The 22,668-nt window shown below is 49.8% G+C and overlaps 5 protein-coding genes across 5 annotated transcripts; 2 read left to right on the top strand and 3 right to left on the bottom strand.

The window, feature by feature from the left end:
* Positions 1-1,831: 1,831 nt before the first annotated feature.
* V8C40DRAFT_228972 (MEMO1 family) lies at positions 1,832-3,202 on the bottom strand. The gene is made up of 2 exons (XM_083212386.1): positions 2,838-3,202; positions 1,832-2,781 (listed from the first exon to the last, which is right to left on the bottom strand). The coding sequence occupies exons 1-2, from the start codon at positions 2,987-2,989 to the stop codon at positions 1,962-1,964; spliced, it is 972 nt and encodes a 323-aa protein (XP_083078691.1). The 5' UTR covers positions 2,990-3,202; the 3' UTR covers positions 1,832-1,961.
* Positions 3,203-5,866, bottom strand: V8C40DRAFT_228975 (uncharacterized protein). Its single transcript, XM_083212387.1, has 4 exons — positions 5,237-5,866; positions 4,694-5,174; positions 4,534-4,622; positions 3,203-4,474 (listed from the first exon to the last, which is right to left on the bottom strand). The coding sequence occupies exons 1-4, from the start codon at positions 5,641-5,643 to the stop codon at positions 3,430-3,432; spliced, it is 2,022 nt and encodes a 673-aa protein (XP_083078692.1). The 5' UTR covers positions 5,644-5,866; the 3' UTR covers positions 3,203-3,429.
* A 1,846-nt stretch (positions 5,867-7,712) lies between these two features.
* On the top strand, positions 7,713-10,204 carry V8C40DRAFT_2843 (cation efflux protein). The gene is made up of 3 exons (XM_083222133.1): positions 7,713-8,312; positions 8,366-8,449; positions 8,515-10,204. The coding sequence occupies exons 1-3, from the start codon at positions 8,169-8,171 to the stop codon at positions 10,069-10,071; spliced, it is 1,785 nt and encodes a 594-aa protein (XP_083078693.1). The 5' UTR covers positions 7,713-8,168; the 3' UTR covers positions 10,072-10,204.
* Positions 10,205-13,085: 2,881 nt separating this feature from the next.
* Positions 13,086-13,456, top strand: V8C40DRAFT_2866 (uncharacterized protein). The gene has a single exon (XM_083222548.1). The coding sequence runs from the start codon at positions 13,123-13,125 to the stop codon at positions 13,339-13,341; it is 219 nt and encodes a 72-aa protein (XP_083078694.1). The 5' UTR covers positions 13,086-13,122; the 3' UTR covers positions 13,342-13,456.
* A 1,085-nt stretch (positions 13,457-14,541) lies between these two features.
* Positions 14,542-15,436, bottom strand: V8C40DRAFT_228985 (uncharacterized protein). The gene has a single exon (XM_083212388.1). It carries the CDS (start codon positions 15,328-15,330, stop codon positions 15,010-15,012), a length of 321 nt encoding a protein of 106 aa, XP_083078695.1. The 5' UTR covers positions 15,331-15,436; the 3' UTR covers positions 14,542-15,009.
* Between the last annotated feature and the right edge of the window lie 7,232 nt (positions 15,437-22,668).

Raw genomic sequence — 22,668 nt, forward strand, 5'->3', positions numbered from 1 at the left:
TGTTGTTAGCGAGCTATTCGAGGTATCATAAAAGGATATGGATATGGATATGGTAATGCATATGAATCTGGAGGGGAGAAGCAGGAAGAGGAAAGGAATTGGATGCGAGAGCAGATGGTTTTCTTGTCGTCTGCTCGGATGCTTGTGTTGAAACGGCAGCCGTAGGAGAGTCGGGGTGAAACACTCACACTCATTGTGGATGCAGGCTAGGAGGATTTCAGGGATCTTCTCAGTTGGTCTGGGGCGAAACGCTGTAAGCGGCAGAGGTCGAGCGAGTGACGATCGAGGATTCTATGCTTTTTGGAGAGAAAAGGAGACGAGACGAGCAACTGGCAATCAAACAAACGGCTGCTGTGTTGGACAAACAAAAGACCAAAATGCGTATGCAAACTGCAGAAAACAAGGTCGACAGAAGGTTGGAAGAGAGTAAAATGGCCCAGGAGCAGGAGGCCCAAGCCCGGGTTTCCAGACAAGGATTATAGCGGACGGCGAGAAGGGGGCAGCTGCAGTGTAGCGGGGCCTGGACCAGGTCGGGGCGGCCCTACGAGACTTGGTACCGGTACTCTCACTAGACTGTCAGACAGCGGTGCGGGCGGTGCGACAGCCGGTATCTGTACAAGGCGAGTGCACCGTGGCGCCTGGTGTAATAAAAACAAAGGCACTGCAATAATAACTATCACGAGCGTAATCTTGCACCGGTCGCTTAGTATAAGGAGATCGACGGCCAAACGAAATCAATCAATCAATCACTTTCACTGTCCAATGACCCGGGGCCGGCGCTTCGTATAAGTACTGCAGCAAAATACTAATCGATTGGTAAGGAGAAACCAAAACGATGAGCCTCATCGAAAACGACAACCCCGGGGCAAGGCTTTTTTCGCCCACCTCCTTCGTCCTCAAACCATCAACCTCGTCGCATCGCCAGTGTCAGATGGCCTCGACAACCAGCGGCCGTGATTGGACCAGCAGCTGCAGCACAGCACAGGCTAGTGGATTCCAGGCCGGTGGCGCGCATTGATTTGCCCTGGCTGAATGGCCGGGTTCGAGAGTGTGGCATCGGGACCCTTGCCAGGATTTTGATGAGTCGCAGAGATTGCACTACGGGGGGTATCAGCTTGTTAGCGAATGGGAAAGGGACTAGTACGAGTACTAGCACCGTTGCTTGGCTGGGGTTTCTCTGTTTCTTATTTTCCTATTTTATTCTCTTATTTGGCGACAAAATTGCTTGCCTGCGCTTGTTTGAGCTCAACTGGACTGGAATGGAGTCGATACGACGATCACACAGACAATCGCCTCTCTACATACTGGGGGGCCCGCGTGCAAAAGAAAAGATGACTGATTGGAAGCTGACACTGGCAAATGCGCCACCAGCAACACGTAGCTCTGCTTTCGTACTCCATTCTTGCGCACTTCGTAAACGGGATCCGGATGCCGTCAGCATGGCCACCGGCTGCTAAAAAAAGAACGAACGGCGTTGGGCGACAAATTCTCAACACTGCCTCCACGCTTCAGTGGCCCAACGACAGATCGGGATTAACGCTGCCAGATGGCGGAAGCAGGATCCGTTCTAGATGAACTGGTGATGCACAGCGATTCCTTCATCTAGAGAACTATTGTAGAGAAAGGATTTTTTTCGTTTATGTTCAAATAGCCGCAATTGCCTGCGTACCTCCATTTACCCCGACCTGGGGACAAACGACAGATATCGCGTAGAACAGGCGAGTTCGCAGGATTTGAGTAGCGTGCGCACACAGCATCGAATCCCAGCCAGTATTGGCATTAGCTTAAGCTTCGACGACAAGTAAGTAATAAGCGGCGTTGACAAAGCAGCTTTCAAAAATGGAAATCTATTATTAAAAATCCTAGGTGAAATCCTAGATAATGCTATTGCCGTTGTAATTCTCCCCGCGTAGTATACTTGAATTCTTAGTCAATTAGTCCATCTCTTGCGAACTCTGCCTTCACAAAACTGCATAAGCAGAAACATAGCTGACGCTCGAGTCATCCGGCCATATCACTTCACCGCTGCGGGCATATTTCACAACTTTGAAGCGACTCCTGTTCTCATCATTGAGCTCCTTGGCATAAAGCTCGAGAGCTGCCATAGCAATTCCAATTGGATGTCTCCCACAAACAGTGTTTCCTGTAAGTCTCAAGTTATCGACAAAGGCGTCATGGCTACCGCTTTTGACAGCATCCATAGCTGCCTCATCAACTAGACGGATGGTTTCGTAAATTGGCGGTCCTGATGGCTTGGGGCTGCGATTGTGGAGAGACGATAGCCTCCCAATGTCTCCATCGGGAGTGTAGACCGCATAGTCGAATCGCGATCCCCAGTGGCAGAAGTCCGAGCTGATGATAAAAGCATTCTCTTCATCCTTGAGATACGATAGAAGCACTCGACCGATATCTTTCTCATTCTTTCGACTAGTACTGCCGACAATGATTGGAACCACTGTTGGGAAATCTTCCGGCGATTTGAAGGTTTGTTCGCATCGTTTATAGAGGTATGGCAAGTGCATCTCTAAAGAATGCTCTGCGACGTCGTTCCTGGGTGGTGCATCTTCCATACCCCCAGCCTCTTTCACTCGCTCGATGGTGTCCCTATCCACAGTGAAATCACCAAAAGGAGTGGCATAATGTGAAAATGTTGTGACAGCACAACCTGAGAAGCCGTAAGTATGAGATGGCCCCAGGATGAATACTCGCTTCGCCTTGCTGAGATCTAGACAGCTGTAAGCCCAAGCAGCCGTTTCTCCCGAGTAGTCATATCCCGCATGTCTTTATAGAGTTAGAAACTGAAAGTCATACACCGATAGACCACTTGAGGAACTCACGGTGCAATAATGATTCGAGCTCCTGGTATAGGCAGTGAGGAGTCATCGACACTCTCGGGCACCGTGGCAAGATAGTCGTCGAGCACGCCGGCCAAAGTTGCCGGGTTCTTCTCATACCATGAGCCGGCCTTCGACGCTGGTCTGGTATCCATGATTTCCGATTATCGGCTCAGAGATTATTTAGCTACATAAACCGGTTCTATAAGAAGCAGAGGCAGAGGCCGAGGCAGACAAGCAGGAATAACCTCAAGTATAATAAAAGAAAGCAAGTGCACATATAAAGTGTAATCCGATGGGCAAGTAGATAGATGGATTCTGGCCCCGCATGAGGGGGCGGGGTTCACCTTCTTAGCCGCCTGTTTCTCTCGTCATCGGCGGTGCACTTCAGCTACTAGGTCGGTAACTTTGTGAAAGGCATAATAGATTAAACCGCTCCAGCATTTGCGGTGACTTCAAAAGTTAGATGCAATACTCAATCTGCATCTAAATTTAGTACTCCCACCATGATATCCCCCTTGGGGTACAGCACTGACTGACAGGAACAACTTAACTCATCATCCTCACTCATCCATTGATGTTTGTACATATTTCCTTAATCCACCCAAGCTCCAGGCATTCGAGTCATGTTACTCTCTATGCACATCCAAAATTCATATGCCATATACTCAAACTCGGGTGCCCATATAATCTCCCAGTCTCCTGGCTCTGGTCCAATCTTGAAATCGATGATCCGAAGTGGAATCCAATGCGTGTCATTCCAACACATATCTTCTGACAATGGGCATAATTTTTTCACTGGCTCCACGCCATTCATCTGTCGTCGTATAATGCATCGTGAACGCTCAATGGCATGAGCATCGAAGGCACCTCTAGTGCTATCATCCGGATCACCGAGAAGTTCCATCTCTCTCTTCCCATATTCCACCAAATCAACTCCTGCTTCTTTTGATAGGGACAACCATTTACGAATGCTGCCCTGGAGCATTCTGTCCCAGTGGTAGAGCGAAAAATCCGGACAAAGATAGCAGAGAGTCGCTCCGATAACTGATATAAATGGCGTCCCCCTCCAAGTGGTGACCTGGTAAGCATCCCATGGAACAATATCCTCGATGCTGTGTAAGTCTTTCTGATCCGCCATGGAAGCAATATCCACCACAAACGAACCCCAAAGTGAGCCATATGCTCGGAACCAACCAATAGGTCTCTGATAGGTTACCAGTTCCTCAGGGTATCTGCAACCGAATCCAATGGCTGCAGAATGCACAAGCGATAGCTTTTCACGAGTTGACCGACTAACATCAGTTTTCTTGATTATTCCCCCTTCCGAGATAAAATTTCGAAGAGTTTTGGGAGATAAAACGACGAATGCGCCAAGACGCGCAACCTCTAAGCGTTCTCGAAGAAGGCGAAAATAATAGGTAGGCATGAAAAGCTCCTGAAAAATTCGGACCTCGTGGTCATTACCCGAATATTCTATGACAAAGTCCAGCAGTCTCTCTGCCGGCAAGGCGTCGGGTTCTTGTAGATACAAAGAGAACAGCTTTGCGATTTTCCTCGGCATTGTATCCTCCTGTATTTGGCGTTTTCCAACCATGTCTGTAATGACTGCGAGGGCAATGTCTGCTAGAGGTGTCCTCCTATTCAAGATTCAGCTTATTTGTCATGCCTTTCATCCTCAAAGTTGCTAAAAACAAACCTGGGCCTATCTCCCTCATCTAGCTCACTCTGAAGGCCAAGATTAAGCAATAGTTGGCATATCTCGTATTGTTGGTGATATGCAGCTTCCTAAAAGAGAGTATCAGACATCAATATCAGCCTCTATCATTTTTCTTTTCATTGAATTTTGTTAGACAAACACGTAGTAATGATTCATTGCGCATACTCCTATCAAAAGGCGATGCTCTCCTAGAGCTGAAAAGCTCCTGTACTCCTACCACATCCCCAGCCTGGATTCTCATCATAATTTCCGAATCATTTGGAACGATATTGTATACACGATAGCTATATGTCCAGCCCGCGATAGATGGTCGAGACATAAACTCGTACATTGACCTAGACAGCCAACTCGGTAACTGCACCTGTGCTTGCCAGGCACCGGTATCTGTGTAAGTCAATGCAAACCGCGCATCCTTTGACAGTGAAAATGCAAATGAACCTGAGGTTTTCTTGGACACCCCAGTCGCACTCCTATGAACTATGAGCGAGTCATCATCATTGAATTGATTTTGAGGCATTTTGGTTTGTGGTGGTTGTGGAAGAAGTTGTTGGACCTGTGCATGATGTTGTGGCTGGAATCTTGCTGAGGTGGTCTGAGAGCTAAGTTTCCGAAGCATTGCCCTAGCGATTCAATGTTAAAAGAGTATTTACACAAGTTATATAATTATAGAATTAAAGCTCACATTTGATATGCTTGTATTGCTAGTTGTAAAAAGGTCATGCATCGAGATAGACTCTGTTCAAGCCTCTCCAAAACAGCCTTATTGAGCAAAATCTTGACTGCCGCATATTTGCGCTTCATCTTCTTATTTGCCTGCAACTGTGTTCTCATGTCCGCAACTAGAACTCCTAAAGAGTCGTGTGCCTTTTTGGATAGTTCAAGACAGTTCTTGAAAGATGCCGAGGCACCATCTTCGTTGAACTGGTCTTCGATATCTGAGAAAATGGACTCAAGAGCCTTCAGCTGGTCTACAAGCCCCATAATCCCGTCCGGGACATTCTTCACTTCCTGCCATAGCTTGTGAGTCTGGTAAATGAGCGTCGCCACACGAGGCACGGTTTGTATCACATCAAAGTTGGCGGTCGCCATGTCCCTTTGCTACACGAGCAATAGGGACGTAGATGATACATAGAAGGAATGAAATAGTTACAAGAAAAACATGCGACAACAGTCAGAAAGGAAAACAGCTCAAAAGTAACGTCCAGAAGAGTAAAAAGGGATTTCAGTCCTAAGGAAACTTCCTTGGTAGAGGAGGGCACTGCCTCTCTCCAGCCGGAGGCAGCAGTACAGAAGTCCACGCTGCCCACACTTCTTACATGGGGTTGAAGAAGTGGACATCGGAAAGTATTTGCTCAGCATAGGTAAAATGCTACTCTGTTGGACGTTTTTCCCTAATGGCGGTTGCATAGAGCACTCAAACAGAATGGGCGGCTCGGCGCATGTCCTATTCGTTCCTTTGCACGAGCAGGGGTTTGGGCGGTAAAAATGGATGAAGCTGGCTGGCGGATTTCGGTGGCCTACAAGTTGGACGTCCAACAGCATATTTTACAAAACAAGGCTTTGTGTTCCGCAATCCTTTTTCCCTTGTCTCATTACGGCAAGATGCATCGGTTTTAATGCAATTGACCGTTGACTCAGAAGTAAGTCTTTCCGCGCAGAGCGATGCACATTGCCGTTGAAAACCGGCAGGATGCTGTTTTGCGTGGCATGTCTCATGTAACATGCAAGTGTTGTCTCAGTTTATCTCATCCTCCGCAAGCACAAGAAAGTGCTCCGGGAATGAGATGTGTAGCACAGGATGTTATTTTTGGGATCGGTTGCTATGTTAATTAGTAGCCGACTGTATAGAGGAAATACAGGATTCAATATTTTCCATTGCTTGCTCTCTGAGATGTATCTCGCTCCACTATGCAATTTCTTCTGACATTGCACAGCATTTCAGCTCTCACCGATCGCCAAGTTACATGGCAGGAGCTGTGGTTTCATTTGTTAAGACTGGTCTCGATTCAGAAGCGCGCATCATAATGAGGGGATGGTGGATGTTAATGTGGTGTTGTGCGACTGTGTGTGACTGTACGCCTACATGAGGCTTTACGCAGTTACCCTGTGATACCCATCCAATCTGCCATCTATGAGTAAGATGGCTGTTATTTACCCACTGTGGTTTAACTAGGTACTGAGTACACCTATGAAAAATGTGTACTATTCAGGTGTACAGGTGATGCAATATACATAATAGAGGAAGTCTTGGTTTCTAGATCTAGGTGGTTTGGCTTTGTAAAACAAACACTAGACAAGAGCGACATATACGAGTACGAGCAACCACATGTATCCCAAATGCCAAAGATTGCACCTGGTTTGGAGAGTGTAGTACCTAACCCAGCTATTGAGAAATAGCTGCAGTAACATTGCATTAGGGTGACATTTAATCCAGATCAGCTCCCCCTATTTGATGTGGATGTTGACGTCGCATCTTGCCACTCACGGCGATAATGTCGTGTCCAGGTGACGGGAGAGCCACAGCCGAGCCGATGGACGCCGAGCTGCTGCTGCGATATGACCGCCAAGTGCTCCGTAGCCTCTGACAGGGCCCTGTTATAGTTGGTCTGGCCATCTGCACGGTGCCTAAGGTACTAAGGTCAGGTAGCAATATGAGGCTGCGGGAGATGATGTCAAGTAGTATCATGACGCAGGAACACATGCAATCGCCGTGAAGTGGCCCTGGAAACTGTATTTGATTTAGTACAGCATGTAGCTCAATTCCTCAATTACTGATAATATTGTATTATCTTAATAGGAGACAGTGCATGGACCCCTTTTATAAAGCAACAATACCAAAATATCTCCCACAATGGCGTGGTGGCGCCATGTTTAGACAGTATAATTTGCGGGCGGCTTACAGTACCATGGCGGATATACTGTACGAATCCTCCGACTTGTTCCAATGGCTCGCTCACGCTTCGTATGTACGAGTGGCTTTCGAAGATGTATGACTAAGGTTGCCAAAGGCTCTCTGACTAGACACTGGTATTTATTAACCAAGGCACTGCTGCCTTAAGTAATAGCGCTGTCATCCATCCATCCATCCATCCTTTGCCTCCCTCAATCCGGTATATCCCAGGTGGCGATCCGTGATGCCGGATTCCTGATTCTTCCATCTGGATTTACTTGTACAAACCCTCAACCAGAAACACAATTCACTCCAGCCGATGCTTTTTCTCTATTCACTCATCCGCCTGAATACGAAAAAATTTAACCCACTAGCCTGCACCGGCTGATGCTGATGCTTTTTAGCTGCAGTCAAGGCGTTCACTTAAACTCCCAGCGTTCCAGGGCGCCATTCACCACTGCAGTGGTCTGACGCTACGACCCCACCTGCGGCCAACAGCATTTCAACTCCCAACTTCCATTGAACATTAGAACTTCTTTGACTACACAACACCCGCTCTTAAATAGAGAAAACCCCGTCGCAAAATTTTCTCCTCGCTTCAACCATCTCGCGCGACTCTTCTTTCTCTTCTTATTCTCGTCCTCTTCTTTGATCATCCCATTTCACCTCCTGCAGCTTTTCCACGACTACGCGCGCCGGCCCTGGCGCTGCATTCCTGCTCGCGATGGCGAAATCCTCTCGGTTTGCGTGGTCCAAGAGCACCCGCATCAAAGTCATGATTGCCATCGACACGGCCTTCTTCCTTCTTGAACTGATATGCGGTTTTCTGGCGCATTCGCTGGCACTGACGGCCGATGCCTTCCACATGGTGCGATGCGCGATGCTTCCTCCTTTCATAGGGAGACAACTAATCCTCTATAGTTAAACGACATCATTTCGCTAGCCATCGGTTTGTGGGCCGTGATGGCGTCGCAAAAGGCTACCACCGACGAGTTCACCTTTGGCGTAAGTTGGCCTCTTGACCTTGACGCATACTTGACGTGAATGTAACTAACATTCGTTGTTCGCAGTGGGTACGAGCCGAGATTCTCGGCGCTTTCTTCAACGCAGTCTTCTTAATCGCGCTTTGCGTCTCCATCATCCTCGAAGCCCTGACTCGCTTCGTTGAGCCGCCCGAGATCAACAACCCGAAGCTCATTCTGATCGTGGGCTGTGCCGGTCTATTCTCCAACTTGCTGGGCTTTGTGGTTTTGGGAGGTCACGGACACGACCACGGACACGAACACGACCATGATCACGGCGACGGCCACGAACATGAACATGCGCATGAACACGACCACGCCCACTCGCACGGAGACCCCTGTGATCTTGAGGAGGGACAGTATGATGGTGCCTCTATCGCTGATGAGCAAGGGGCTGTTGGGGATGTCCTCCCTGAAGTAATTGTCAGAAGAGCTGTCGAGACGGGACGCCGAGCTAGCACAGAGAGCCCCGAGACTGCGAGACGCATTCACTTTGGCGACGATTCTACAAGCCGAGACGAGTCTAACACTAGAGCAAGCCGAGCATCTACCCAGTCCAGGGGCCGAGAGCACCAACGCCAGCCCAACAAAGGCCATGCCCGCTTCGCTAGCATCGAGGACATGAGTATTCACCCCGCCAGTTTTCGACAGGAGATTCTAGCTGCTAGTAGGGCTGCATCATCCACCGTCTGTGCGACTAGTCAACATGACTCTGGAGAGGAGACTCCCTTTACCGACTCGGAGAATGACGTTAATGAGGCATCACCACTTCTCCAGGACTCAAAGGGATCTCATCTCTCCTACTCCCACAGCTCTTCCTCTAAGAAACCGAGAACTCGACGAGATTCTGGCGTGCACAATGGCCATAACCACACGCTTCCGCAAAAGCCAGGCACCAAAGTCAGCGGCCACAACCATGCCGATATGGGTATGCATGCCATGATGCTCCATGTCATAGGCGATGCTTTGGGAAATGTCGGTGTCATCATCACAGCTCTCATCATCTGGCTCACCGACTGGCCCGGCAAGCTCTACGCTGATCCGTCCGTCTCTCTCGTCATTACTGCCATTATTCTCAAGACATCCATCCCCTTGACTCTGGCTACTTCTCGTGTCTTGCTACAGGCGACTCCTGAGAACATCAGCATTTCAAAAATCCGAGATGATATCGAAAGCCTCAGGGGAGTCGTCAGCTGCCACCACATCCACGTATGGCAGCTTTCTGATACCAAGATTGTTGCCAGCTTGCATCTCCAAGTGTCCTCCAAACTCGACACGCACAACGGCGAGAAGTACATGCAGCTAGCTAGGCAGGCCAGAAAGTGTCTGCACGGCCACGGCATTCACAGCGCCACGATCCAACCCGAGTTCTGTCTTGATGATAGCCACCAGCACGACGGTGACGCGACGGCGCTCACTCATGATGGAACATCCGAAGAGCCCGCTCGTCTCTGCCTCCTTGACTGCGTCGACGATTGTCAGGCAGAGGGATGCTGTGTGGTTGAAGCTTCCTCAGCGTGTTCAACTCGACGAGCTAGCGAATCGTCGCACAGCGCGCACAGCGAAGGTCACAGTCACGGCGATGGCCACAATCACCAGCATTAGCCCTGCTAGCTTCTTGGGTTCGTTTTCACTCGTACAATGCTTGTGTTGGATACTTGATAGACGTGGCTAGACGCGGGCCACGTACACAAAGCTTTACCATATTTCCTACCTTCTGGTCGGAAGCTACTCTGACTGGGCTCACCATTTTCACTTTAATCATTGTCTTAATATCTCATGTGGCTCTGCGGATTCATGGAGGGCTGGCGTTTTTTGTTATCTGGGCTTTGCACGGGAACCCAAACTTTCTTTAGATCTTTGTCACTGTGCTATATTATGCTTTTATTCTTTCTATCTTTTCTTTCTTTTCTGCTAGGGGGTATTGGGTTACCATTTAGAGGATGATGGCACATTATGCGGGTTCGGAAAGCAAGCAATAGGGGGTTAATTACTGGGTTTTCTGGGGGAAGGTGGTTTTGATCAGCGAGAAAACGTGGATGTGTCGATAAAAAGCGGTTCATTGAGTAAAATGCTTTGCTACATTAGATCAACTGCCTTGGTGGATGTATAAAGGGAGTTGCATCGGATGACTCTTTTTACGTGTTACTGTCTGTGAAGAATATTCCCTGGGTCTTCGGACCGTGATGTATGAATAATTAAGAATACCTCGAGGTTCAGTTTGTCTTCTGCGTTTCCTGACATCTTGATCGTCTGGTTTAAAACTTTTACACTACAGTGTCTCAGGGCTGATATGATAGAGTTGGAAGATCAGATACTCACGTAATGACGAAGCCACCCCCTTTATTTTCATCTCAACACATCCTATACCATCACTCTATCAGCACCCTATCCCCATCCAGATGATTCATATTCTTCTGTCCGTAAATTCCCCAGCCCCATGCCCCAGGAAGAATCTCCGGGCCTACATATCATCACCACTCCGTATCCTCATCACAATATCCGCATATCTGCTTCATAAAATTCAATATCTATAATTAGGAGCAAAGCCCCATCCCTTTCCTTCGGCTATACAAACGAAAGAAGCTGCCCCAAAGTCCGTTCTCGTCTATCATTAACACGAAGCAAAAGAAGCGAGCAAGACCTGAGACACTGGATGAATTACTAATTATATTCTGACCTGAATTATTTTGTCGAAAGTGGCAAACAAAATACTACTACTAGCAGAAAACCATGCTTGACTCGGTCACCTTCGTCTCAAAATAGCTGAGCTTTATTTCTTCAGACGAAGCTTCTGGCGAATATACTATCTATAGGAACGTGGAGATATCCGGTGTTGGGACACGCAATGGTCATCACACTAACACGGCTGTGACGTCCATGCTTAACGAGAAAACGGTGATTCATCTTCATTCTCGCGGTGTCGTGCCATTGGCTTACAAGTGGCAAACAGTCTACAAGGGGCAAACAGTCGGATATCTCTCTTCGCCCCTTTTACTAGTAGCTCATCTGTGCTGGCAAGGCAACGTGAACACGCAACATGCAAAAGACAGCTCACAAAACCCTATCCAGGCACACTGCACACTCCCCCAACGTGCCACAGTCACGAGAGACGTCGCGGAAATGAGAAAGTAGCTGTCAGTGTCAGCAGGGCTGTTGCATGTTCCGGGGAGAGTCCACGATGCCGTCAGTTGGTAGCTTCTCGCTTGACAGGACCAGGATGCCCCTAGAGATATCCATCTCGAAATGGGGGAGATCCAACGTGGCTGCGCTTGTTTGGTACAGAAATAACGGCGATATGGAGTCACTGGCTCCGTCCTCCCCAATGACAGCAGCGTTGTGAGAGCAGACAGGCACCGTTCATTGGAGCAGATGCCCATTGGGACTCCAGGGAGCTGGGGGGCGTGATGCTGCACGAGACAGGACGAAAGATCCTGGCGCCAGGCGGCCGGGCAAAGCGAGATTGGCTTTCTTGATCAGAAAAAGAGACGCCACCAGGGGGATCCTCAATCCATATCAGGACTGTACCAGTAATGCTATACTGAGTAGTGAACCAGTAATTGTGCCAGCAGTAATAGCACTGCCCTCGACAAAGCCGGTCAAGGTCCTCCGTGCATGTCGTAAGACTTCTTTTTTAGACCAAAGGATCCCGTGTCTTTGCTTGACTGGGGGTCGAGATGAAGTCCTACCACAAAAGGGCGTGTGCAGCGCCTTTCCCGTGCATCCATTGATTAGCAGTCTGAGGGATGGACAAAACAGGAGTCCAGCATCGCAAAGTCACGAGATATCAAGGCAATTATTCAACTTTATGCTTGTGGTTGACCAGCGCCATTGTGGCCGGCTTTTCCCCTTAGCATGTATCACGGTGATTAATGGGAGCAGGGGTCCCCCAAGGCAGGTAGCAGTACAAGCATCAAGGGTCACGGAACTGCGCATTACAGCTGTTTTGCACTCGCACGTTGCGGCGGTTGGCATAGCTGAGCGGTACAAGCACGAGTATTCAGTAATTCATCCTGCTTCCGTGGCGTCCGCAATCGAGATTTCGACGACAAGGGGGCGCTCAGGAGAGAATTGCAGGTACGGAGAAACGGGGCGTCTCGTGTCGTCAATCGCAGTCGGAGCAGCTGCTCAAAGCGGGAACAGGCGAGCTCGGAGACGAGTCCTTTGATTGCACAGCACTTTGATACGCCCGTGCCAGTTCCCTGCTTATTAGCCGCAGATGCGGGCAGAAGCGAAGGGGCCCGTCTATACTGGTACAGTACTCGTACTTGTGCCAATATGCGGGTGGGACGCAAGTCGGTAACATAGCTCGTAAAAATACGGAGTCGTCGGTGGCAGTCAACGCATCCAATGCCCCAGGCGTGATTGCAATATCCTGTGCTGGCAGATCCATCAGGAGGAGAGGCTTGGGACCAAGGGTGACAGATTGCTTGTTTGCCATCAATTCTCAACAGAATGGAATGCTCGGCCATCGAGACAAGTCTTGTTGCCTTCTGCAGCTCTGTACCCAGCGTCTCCGTATCCGAAATGAAGACGGGGTGTGGAGAAGCCAAGTCCCAGGAAATTGGCCGGGGTGTTATGTCATAATGCCAGAATAGGAAACATGCATCAATTACGGTGCTGGTGCGAGTACGGTCGATCAGCCTGTGTGGTACAATGCTCAAGTTTGCTGCATCCTTCTTGGGAGTGTTGGCAGTCAGTCGTCGAACACGGAGCACTCTATGTGCACAAAACGAAAGGCACAGACACGGCATGGGATTGAATCATTTCAGGTACCGCCTTCGTTGGTTAGCCACAGCTCGTACCTGTCGAGTCCAGTGGCCGGCCTGGCTAGCTTTGAATTCTACTTCTCGCGGAGAACCTGTGACTGGCTGACGCCAACGAGGCCAACACTAGTGACCCCCTGGATCTGACGGCAAAATTGGCGTGGCAAAGCTGCCCCCAAAGCTACTTAGAAACTCCCAGCGGGCGACTTCGCAATCCGCTTCCTCAGATCGGATCTGGGATCGCACGGGGGCTGCTGTGACAAGGCAGAGCACGCAATGTAGCAGCCGGTTTGGGAAGCTCGAGAAAAGTCGGTATAGGGGCGGAGTTGCATATCTCGATGCAGCCGCATTCTCACATCACCAACTGCAGCCGCGGCTGCGGCATCCCGCCGGTTGGCCCCTTCTGCACTGCTAAAAGGACCATGACAGTCCCTCAGCTGAAAGAGGATTTATTTGAGGGCGCAATGTGTGGAATCGAGTACCGCCGACAAGCAAGTGGTATGATTTGTTCGGTCTTGTTTCGAGACGATCCCCGCAAGCTTGCCAGAGCTCAGCTGAAATCTAGCCTTATCTGACTGGTGGCGTTGTGGCTAATTCATGCAGTAAAGCAGCCATGGATGGGCGAAAGTACCAGTACGTTTCTCCATGCGGCTGCTTTATCGTCGATAAGAGCTCTCATAGGTTGAACCAGCTGACGCCGAGCCTGTGCATGCCTAACCACTGGCAAATGCAACATTGCCTCAGAAGGACGACATCCCAGGGGCATGGCCTCAACGAGGGAGTCCGGCCTGAGCGATTGGCGCATCGAGCATCGACTTGATTGATAGGCATTGCACCATCTTTTTATGCCATCATGCAGAGCTTCGGAGGGAGCATTAGCGAGATCAACAGGAGCAGCACGGGGTGGTATTCCATCGCCAAAAGCAACTTCTCCAACGACCAGCAAGGTTCAGGGAACCGCCTATCTGGCCGTATCTGAGACGACGGCGTTCCGCATGGCCTGACAGCGGCTCCCGACAGGGCAGATTGATGCCAACAGCACGGTTAGAGGCACCGAAAGTGCATTGAAGCCTCAATCGCCGGTGTTTGTAAGGTTGAAGTTTTGCCAGCTGTGGTTTTTTCACCGTAACTCTCTTTTTTTTTCCATAGTCATGCCTAGACTCGGCAAGCTGCGGATACCGCCTTCCTTTGTTGGCTGGTTCCAGTACGGCAGGTACGGAGCACCACTCTGGGCTCCGTAAATTTCCAGAGCAAAGACGCAAACTTAGCACACTCTAAAGCACAAAGTACCTTTACATACTAGCATGTACTCCGTAGTACTATCTCCATGCCGTGCTCGAATCTGCTCCCTCACATGCGTCAACGATTTTTTTCTTCTTCTCGGCTCCTCCTTTCTCCATTCAGTACGTCTGGACCGAGACTCGGGCCACGATCTGCCAATTGGCGGAGCTAGACGGAGTTGAGTATAGCGCCAATTGCTCAGAGTAGCTGAGCTTGCGCAATTGGCTCTCATCAGGAGGATTCAGCCCTCCCTCTGGATGTTCAGCTTCATTGATATTGCGAGGTGGTGTCTACTAACAATACCCAGCACAGGGGCTTTCGGTATCAAAAACCATCTCCAACACCGAATTTATCAAAGGCCATTGGAAGAAGTGCTAAAAAATGTGGTGGATTCAGATGCTCCATGGCGTCTGTCGTTGACTAGACGTCATTCCGGGCTGACTAGTCAGCTCCTCAACCGATCTCGCCCCAGCAGGGTCCAGCAAAAAAGGGCTTTTTATTGATAAGTCATGCTTCGTTGCGTTCGATTGGGAGCAAAGCGACATCGCCGAAGCCCGAGAAGACACGCCAGATTTGTGCAGCTATCACAGGTTCTCCGCAGTGGTTGGACGCCTTCAAGCACATACGACGGAAACTGGGCTTGACGTGACAAGGAACAGGCCTCAACGCTCTTAGACTCCAGCTTGGAGCCAGGATATGTTCTTCCCGAAGCCCCACGCTCCTCGACGCTACGAAATCGGAACGTCTTGGAGCATCCAATAGCCGCCGCCTCAGCCGTGGCGATTTCGCGTTCATGTTCATCTCTTGTAGGGGCCATATCCTTGCTTGTGACAGTTGGCGTACAAGTATCTTTGATGTTACTGAGGAACCCTATGTGTTGGTACACACGTGAGCTCGTGACAGCTTGTCATCTTTGTCTTCCTCTTCCCCACAGGCCAGAGCTGGAAATATCCTAGCCTGACCAGTACAGTTGGTGCTAGACCACAAGTATGAAAAGTCTCGTCAAGTCGCCGACTATGGGCGTATTGAGCCGTGGCCCAGGGTGGGACTGCTACATACGAGCAGGCACTTCTGTGTCGTGTTAGGAAGCTATCACTACTGCACGTACATACGGTGTGACGTTGGAGTCGACATACATGTATGGCTGCGTTCACCATACCGCCTGAATCCTTTGGCATTATTCACGCTGATGCAACTGACTGTCATCCCCTACACATGCCCAACCTACTTGGACGTCGTACAGGTAATCAGCAGCCTCCAACATGCTCAATTGCCTTTCCGATGCAAGACCGCCCGTTGGCCAAGACTCACACAGACGCTCAGCCCCACGCAACTAGAGCCTTGATCCGAGATTCCAGTCCAATGGCGCCCCTGGCGTACCACGCCTCTGCATACAGAAACCCCAGCCAGTGCTCCGTAGAGGGGCAGACGCGACGCAGTAGCACATGGTCGCGCCTCGAATCAGCCGTCAGCTAATTGGCAGATGCTGTATGCAAAGAAATGGGCAAGGAAAGGCCGGCATGCTATGTGCATATCACTGCCTATGCCAGTATGTACGAATATGCGCCAGCGAGGCACCCGCAACAAGCCGGGCTCCATTCAAGCACCGTGATCTCAGCCCGATGTACATTTGGAGGGGCGCTGCTGCGAACCATGGCAGAACCTCCGTGATTGGAAAAGAGAAAAATGGAATATGAGGGGAGGCAGCAAGCGTTGAGTGGCTTTTGGTCGATACACGGAGTACACACGGCATACTTACATGTGCTCCAGGGAGAGCTTTTCAGATTAACAGACGAATCAGACTCTCAAAGGAACTGAAGTTGGATGGACGGGAAGTCTTATTCTAAGGCGCAGTCTACAGAGAGACATGCACATGTGTGATACGGCGCAGACACCGACGGAGTGCCGGCCACCGCCGGACTTGAGACGTGGCTGAACGGTATCCGGCGCTCCGGCTATTTGCTCGGAGTTGCCTGGCCCCGGAGGCCGGAGGTGCCTAATTTGTGTGCTGCAGACATGAATGTGAGCCAATCTTTGCTAGTTCTCTGCATTGTCGCGTTGCTAATCAGCGTGAAGGCGTGTCGTGGCGGCGACTACTGTGGTCGGTAATGTGCAGCCAAGCTATCTGCCGGCTTGTTGCAAGCGACATGCTACGAGATTCCGGGCCTAATCGTCCCCTACCCAGCTACGAGTATGTGCCACTTGATGCTCGTACGAGGACAATGCTGAGCTACTGTATGGAGCACACGCGCGCCTACTAGCAGGCACCGCTCACTGCGCGGTAGGACCGCCGTCTTGCCACCGAGTCTGGCGGCTGCTACGTGAGACTATCGCGTAGCCATGGATGATGTTAGGCGGAAGCCGACGGTATCTTGTGTCGGAATCATGCCTCTCACAGCCAGTAACCGAAAGACAAATCAACGGGCAACGCTTTAGGCATTCGCCGAATCCAGCACTGCGTCCGCTCTGGATGCAGCGGTCAAGCCCACTCTGCATCTGTGTCCGCAATTCATCCTAATTTTCGACGACCCTGTCGGCCTGGTGTGTAAGTAAGCTGCTGGCGGTGAAAGCTGCATATTACCAGACGCCAGGGTAAAAGCTGTCACGATGCATTAGCATTCGTGGCCTTACAGAAAAAAAATTATATTGCTTTTTTTTTTTTTTTTTTTTTTTTTTTTTTCTACCGCAGAAACCGCTCTTGAATAGTGCAAATTGGTCCCCTCCAATCGGCAAGTGAAGTTTTTTTCTTCTTGTCCCCTCCACAGGATTACGGGGTCAATATGGATGCTTCGGAAAGGCCCTTTTTTGGCCTCCACAAACCACAAAGCAGCCACTCGAGTGCTTATTCATGATGCCATTTTCTGCATCTATCAAAGACAGTGCAAGGGGACTTGCATATTGCCGCAGCACTCACACTTCGCTGATAGGATAGACTGACAGAGGGCCCGCATGATTAGAGCACTGGCGAAAGGCAATTGAACGCCACGAGATTCTTTTTCGTGACCAAATCATGCAGTCACGTATACTGTGCATCTTTTGGGTGCATCTGCTGCAGGTTCCGGCAATGTACGAAATAGCCCCATGAGCGCGGATATGGAGACGCGTCTGCGGCGTGTTCCCATTTGCTCTTTTTTTTTTCTTCGCCATTTTTGACGTGCTGCATGCTCCGTCCACGACGCCTCTTTTTGGCGTCCGCTGCAATGGCGCGAACTAAGTACGGGGTACATCGTGCCCGAACCGACTACATGCTGGCACGCCTAAGAACTGTACTCGTACTAGCACTTGGTAGCAGCAGCAAGCTTGTGAGGACGAGCGTTTGACGCCCCCCCTCCGAGCATACCTGTCTAGACTCCATATGATACTCGCACTCCGTAGTGCATCAGTCCGGAGCACGGGAAGCTCTAGGTGGTTGATTCGCAGTCTTGGACCCGATGAGGCGGATAACAAGCCCCAGAAGCTAGCAGCTCCTCTGATACCACGGCGGACACAGGTTCGTACAGCCAAGGTCGTACTAGCAGGCCTCCACTAGGTGCTTTGAAGAGTTTTTGCGTTGTATGCAGTATGAGAGCCAGCAAGAGCATGATGAGCTCTACAACTTTAAATCAATACACACACGCCATCATCAAGCTCCAGAGAAAGAAGAAGAAGAAGAAGAGAAGAAAAAAAAAGCACCCGCCGCACAAAAGAGAACGGCATTAAGCCTCCCCCACCGCGTTTAAAGCAGACGCCACCAAGAGCTCCGAAAAGCACCAAAGAAAAAAAAACGGAGAAGTTGTTTCCTCTTTGGGAGAGCTCTTCAGCCTCGTTTCTTCCTTCTAACCTGACCATGCCGAATGAGGAAGGCTTCTAGAAGGAGGAGAAGCATTTAGCTCCAAAGTACAAGTTTAATGCTCCCTTTGTGACGTTTTAGTGCACAGGCTTGTGCTATGAATAGTTCCGATTTAAGCATTAGTGCTGGCATTAAGTCGAACAAAAGCCGTTGCTGTGTTTTAGATATCCTTTTTTTTTTTACAGCGTGTGTAGACTTCTATGAATATTGCAAAAAGGAAGATGCACTGCTACGACGCTGTAAAAATCTTTACTCCCGTACGTCAGAGTACATATCAGTATGGCCCCAATCCGTCACCCAACGCTCAACCAAGAGCCAAGAAAAAGAAGAATTTGCATCCTCTAGACAACCAAGTGCCGCGATACCCACAAACTTTGTCATCCATTCAACGGTTTTTTTTTTTTTTTCTTTCATCTTCCCTTTTTCGCCATTTGCTGCAGGAGTAGCGCGGGTTTTTCGGCTCGTTCATTAGACAACCGTACTCGTACGGAGGAGTTTTGCTATGGAGCTGCTTAGCTTTTCCCTGCGCTTTGCACGGACCTTCAGTGGACGCCCACTGCACCCCTCGACTGGGGCTCTTCGCATTTCGGCATAATACCGTACAGACTATGTACGAGTAGCTTCAAGAGCCATCCACCATTGCAAGGGCATCCATCCATCCACTGCCGAGAAATAGAGTAAAGACAAAAGATGAAGAAAAAAAATTCTATTCACCCCTCACTTGAAGAGTTTCATTTTCCACTTTAAAAGCCTGTCGGTTATAGGTTCTAACTTCCCCCTACCGCAGGTTCTGCAGGAGAGGCTAAGCACATATGCATGTGTAACAAGTTGGGTAAAGTGCTTGCATCCACACTCCCTTCTGAACGCAAGGTACAAACCTTCATGACACCACGCCTCTTTTTCTCTACTAGCAAGAGGAGTGATAAGTGATACTGCTAGTAATCCAATCTACATCTTTGTATCCCTACTAAAAATTGCCATTGATACCATGCGCTCGGCACCAACCATTCAAATAGGTCGCACAACGCTTTGGACCGCGGTCTAGGCAGGCAAACTCAACGGAGGGCGACAGATACCCGAAACTAGGTAGCAAGTTGAGACAAAATTACGCTTCCCCGGGCCCAGGGTGTTTTATAAAAAGAAGAAGAAACAAGAACAAAGGGAACCAAAAAGCGGCAGTGTCTTGTCTTCCTTGCTTTGCGAATTGTTTGATATGTGAGAAGGTCTTATATTAGACAGAATTTCCTTTGAAACGCACAAGGTCTCGCGGAACGCAAGGCTATCCCTCCCGGTGAGTCGACACAGCCTCGTTTTTGGAACGCAGTCTTGATGCTTGCTGGGTCTATGAAGTAAGGGGGGACGAGTATTTGCACTGAGTAATCCAAACTTGCATCGACAGAGCACGGGGTAGAAATGACGAATTGCTCTTCCGCGGATCTGACTGCAGTAAGAGGGCAGCACGTCAAAAAGCGATGCAGTTCGTCCGGACGGTGGAGCCATGCTGCTGGTACAGAAAACCGGGTTCTTGGCTACATGTAGATACTGTACAGTACATTCTGGATATCAGTCGAAATGCAGCTTGAAGATTCTTCCATTGCGATTGACCAGTGAGGAGCTCCTGTCTGCATCTTCTCCAATGGATCTGCGAGCTTCAGTGGTGCTCCGATACTTGCTGCTGCTAGCAAAAAGCGTCGGGCGAACTCCCCCACTCTACTAAGCTATCCGCATGTGGCTTGTACTGTAATACTATGGAGGGTGTTGGTCCAGCAAAAGCCGGCCCTCACTCCAGTCAATGTAATTTACTCATGAGAATAACTCATCCGTAGGAAAAGTTGAATGCACAAAAGGGAGTGAATCTTGCTTTGCAAAATACGAAAAGACAATGATCGACACAGCCTCGTCGCAATTACCGGCAGCAAACGTGGCAAAAGAGCTCCTCATTTCGACCCGGCAATTGCCTGAGACCTCGCCTTGCTTTATTTCAAACAAAGGGCCTTGCTCTCCCTACGCCCGCGTAACACGAACGGCATGTTAGGCGATATTGAAGAGTCGCAGTTTACGAGCGCACGTAATATCCAATCGAATGCGCCACCATACAGGCTTAGTTCGAATCTTGAGAGATCTTTTCGGTCCAAAGGGAAGGGCATTTGTACGTGAAACCAGAGGGAGGTGTCGAAACAAGTTCTGCCTTGGCCTTTTGGGACGGGCAAAACATCCGACGCGGCGCCGCTCTTTGAGTTGGGAGTTAGCAGTAGGTGGTATTAGTCCAAATATGGCGGCTTCAGAAGGCCAATAGCGAAATGAGGCACCAAGCCCATGCCCATGCTATCGAGCCTGGTGGCTTTTTCCCGCCCTCAACTTGTTCCCTCTTTATCTAGCTGCTGCGAAGGATCAACCTTCAGAAGAGAGAGAGGACCGGGTTCAAGGTTGGACGTGCGAGTGAGTTTGCAGCGCTCGGCTCGTCCTTGCTTTGAAATGGCCCATTGCCTGAAGCGGATATTCTGATCGTCGCAAAGTCAAATTTCGGACGGACCACTTGTTCCCCGCGAGACAAACGGGGTCTGGTTTCAGCGGACGGCCTTTGTTGCTGATCAAACGAGAACCACAGCTGACTTGCCCTTTGATGATGTCCTTGATGATATCGATTATCTTGCGTCAAACAGCTGCCTATTGAGATCTCTTGCACCAAAAAAGGGCGTGTACATGGAGATGCAATGCGCGTCAGCTCTGGGATGCGCTGCCGTCCGTCACAATGCACGACGTGATTGGGGACGCCGTCTGCCGAAAGCGCGAGATTGGGATGACCGATGTTCCAATATGGCATCATTCAGCAACGTCAGATTGCCACTGCGCTCCGCGTTGGTTCGTCGTGTTCCTGAGGTCCACTCTCTCACTCTCTCTGTCTGGATCTCTTACCCGTAAACTCCCAGGCGTCGAGCGAGTGAGGGGTAAGACGAAAAGGCATGGCATCGAATCCTCCCCCTCCAAGCGATTACCTAGCATTGCAGACTCAGCCTGAAATGGACGTAGTTGAGCCTCCAAGATTTGAACGGGGACTGGGGAGGAAGCGGAAAATGCGACTCTCTCCACCCAGCCCTACTACCCTCGAAGGACCCGTCTCCAAATCTCAAATCAAATCACAGCGCAGGAAAAAAAGACATTGTAGTGCTGATGCGAAGCAAATGGGCGTGGGGTGGGTTTGGGATTTTGGGGTTTCATTTCATCCGGAAGCAAAGTCGCGTTGGCGCGTTTAATTGGGCGAGGCCCGGAGATGCGCGCGTTGAGCATTGATTAAATCTCACACCAAACAAGCAAAGAGAAGAGAGAAAAAGGACGCGCCGCCCGTCCGCCCCCCCTTCGAGTCTTTTGACTGCTAAAGGCCATCGCGTTTGCCTTTTCGATGGCGTGCGAAGCCGTCGATCTGTGGCTTTTGGTGTCGGCCTTGTTTTCCCTCCTGGGAAGCCCAGTCGTGAGAAGCCAGTCTCACTTGCGTGACACCCGCGGTCTGTTAGTGGAAAATCGGAGAGTAAGCGAATCTGCAAAATGCCAGGCCCATTCATCCAGCAAATAGACGAGAGGCTGTTCTAAATACGGCGCTGTTGAAGATGCAGGCCCCAAAATTGGAACACCTCGAGCACCTGTGCATCAACATGCAGCGGATCTCATGCTAGCCGGCGCAAATCGTCATCTTGCCTGAGTCGTCTCCCTCAATAGAGTCGTTGGATTGTTGCATTGCATTGTATGTTCTCCCTTTCCGCTCTGCGCTCGCATTCGGTTTGCAGGGATACGGCATCCTGAAGGGCGATGATAAAGAGGCAAAATAAAAAAGTTGTCCCATGCCTGGAATGACAGGCAAAAGCCTCCAATTTCGATACCATTCCCGTGCCTGATCAAACCTTGATCGAGGGATGCATGTAACAAATTTTTCTTTTCTCATATGGTTCATCTTGTTTCGAGGCGAATGTAGGGACGACCTGTGACTGTGTCAGATACTTGCCATGACATTGGACCGTAATCTATCAGTTATCCCCGAGTCTCAGACCATTGAAGCTTCGTCAGAAAAAGGCCAGGACCCAAGGCATGGGTATCCCGACTTTAGAGTTTAGGAAGCTCAGACGATGCGCCCTGTCCCACTGTTTCCGCCCATGCATGTACGCATACAGGCAGCACATGTAAAAGTAAAAGCTCATTATGCTATGGAAACACCACGTAATACTCTAGATATATTGAAGAGCCCCAATAGGTCAATACTTGTAGTTGGTCTGGTGATTTGCATCTGATTTGGGTCTGATTTGCATCTCGGTGGCAGCGACATCACCCGTTTGA

The sequence above is a fragment of the Trichoderma camerunense genome (genome assembly GCF_050948025.1).
Source record: "Trichoderma camerunense strain CBS 138272 chromosome Unknown V8C40scaffold_1, whole genome shotgun sequence".
In the NCBI taxonomy this organism is placed as follows: Eukaryota; Fungi; Ascomycota; class Sordariomycetes; order Hypocreales; family Hypocreaceae; genus Trichoderma; species Trichoderma camerunense.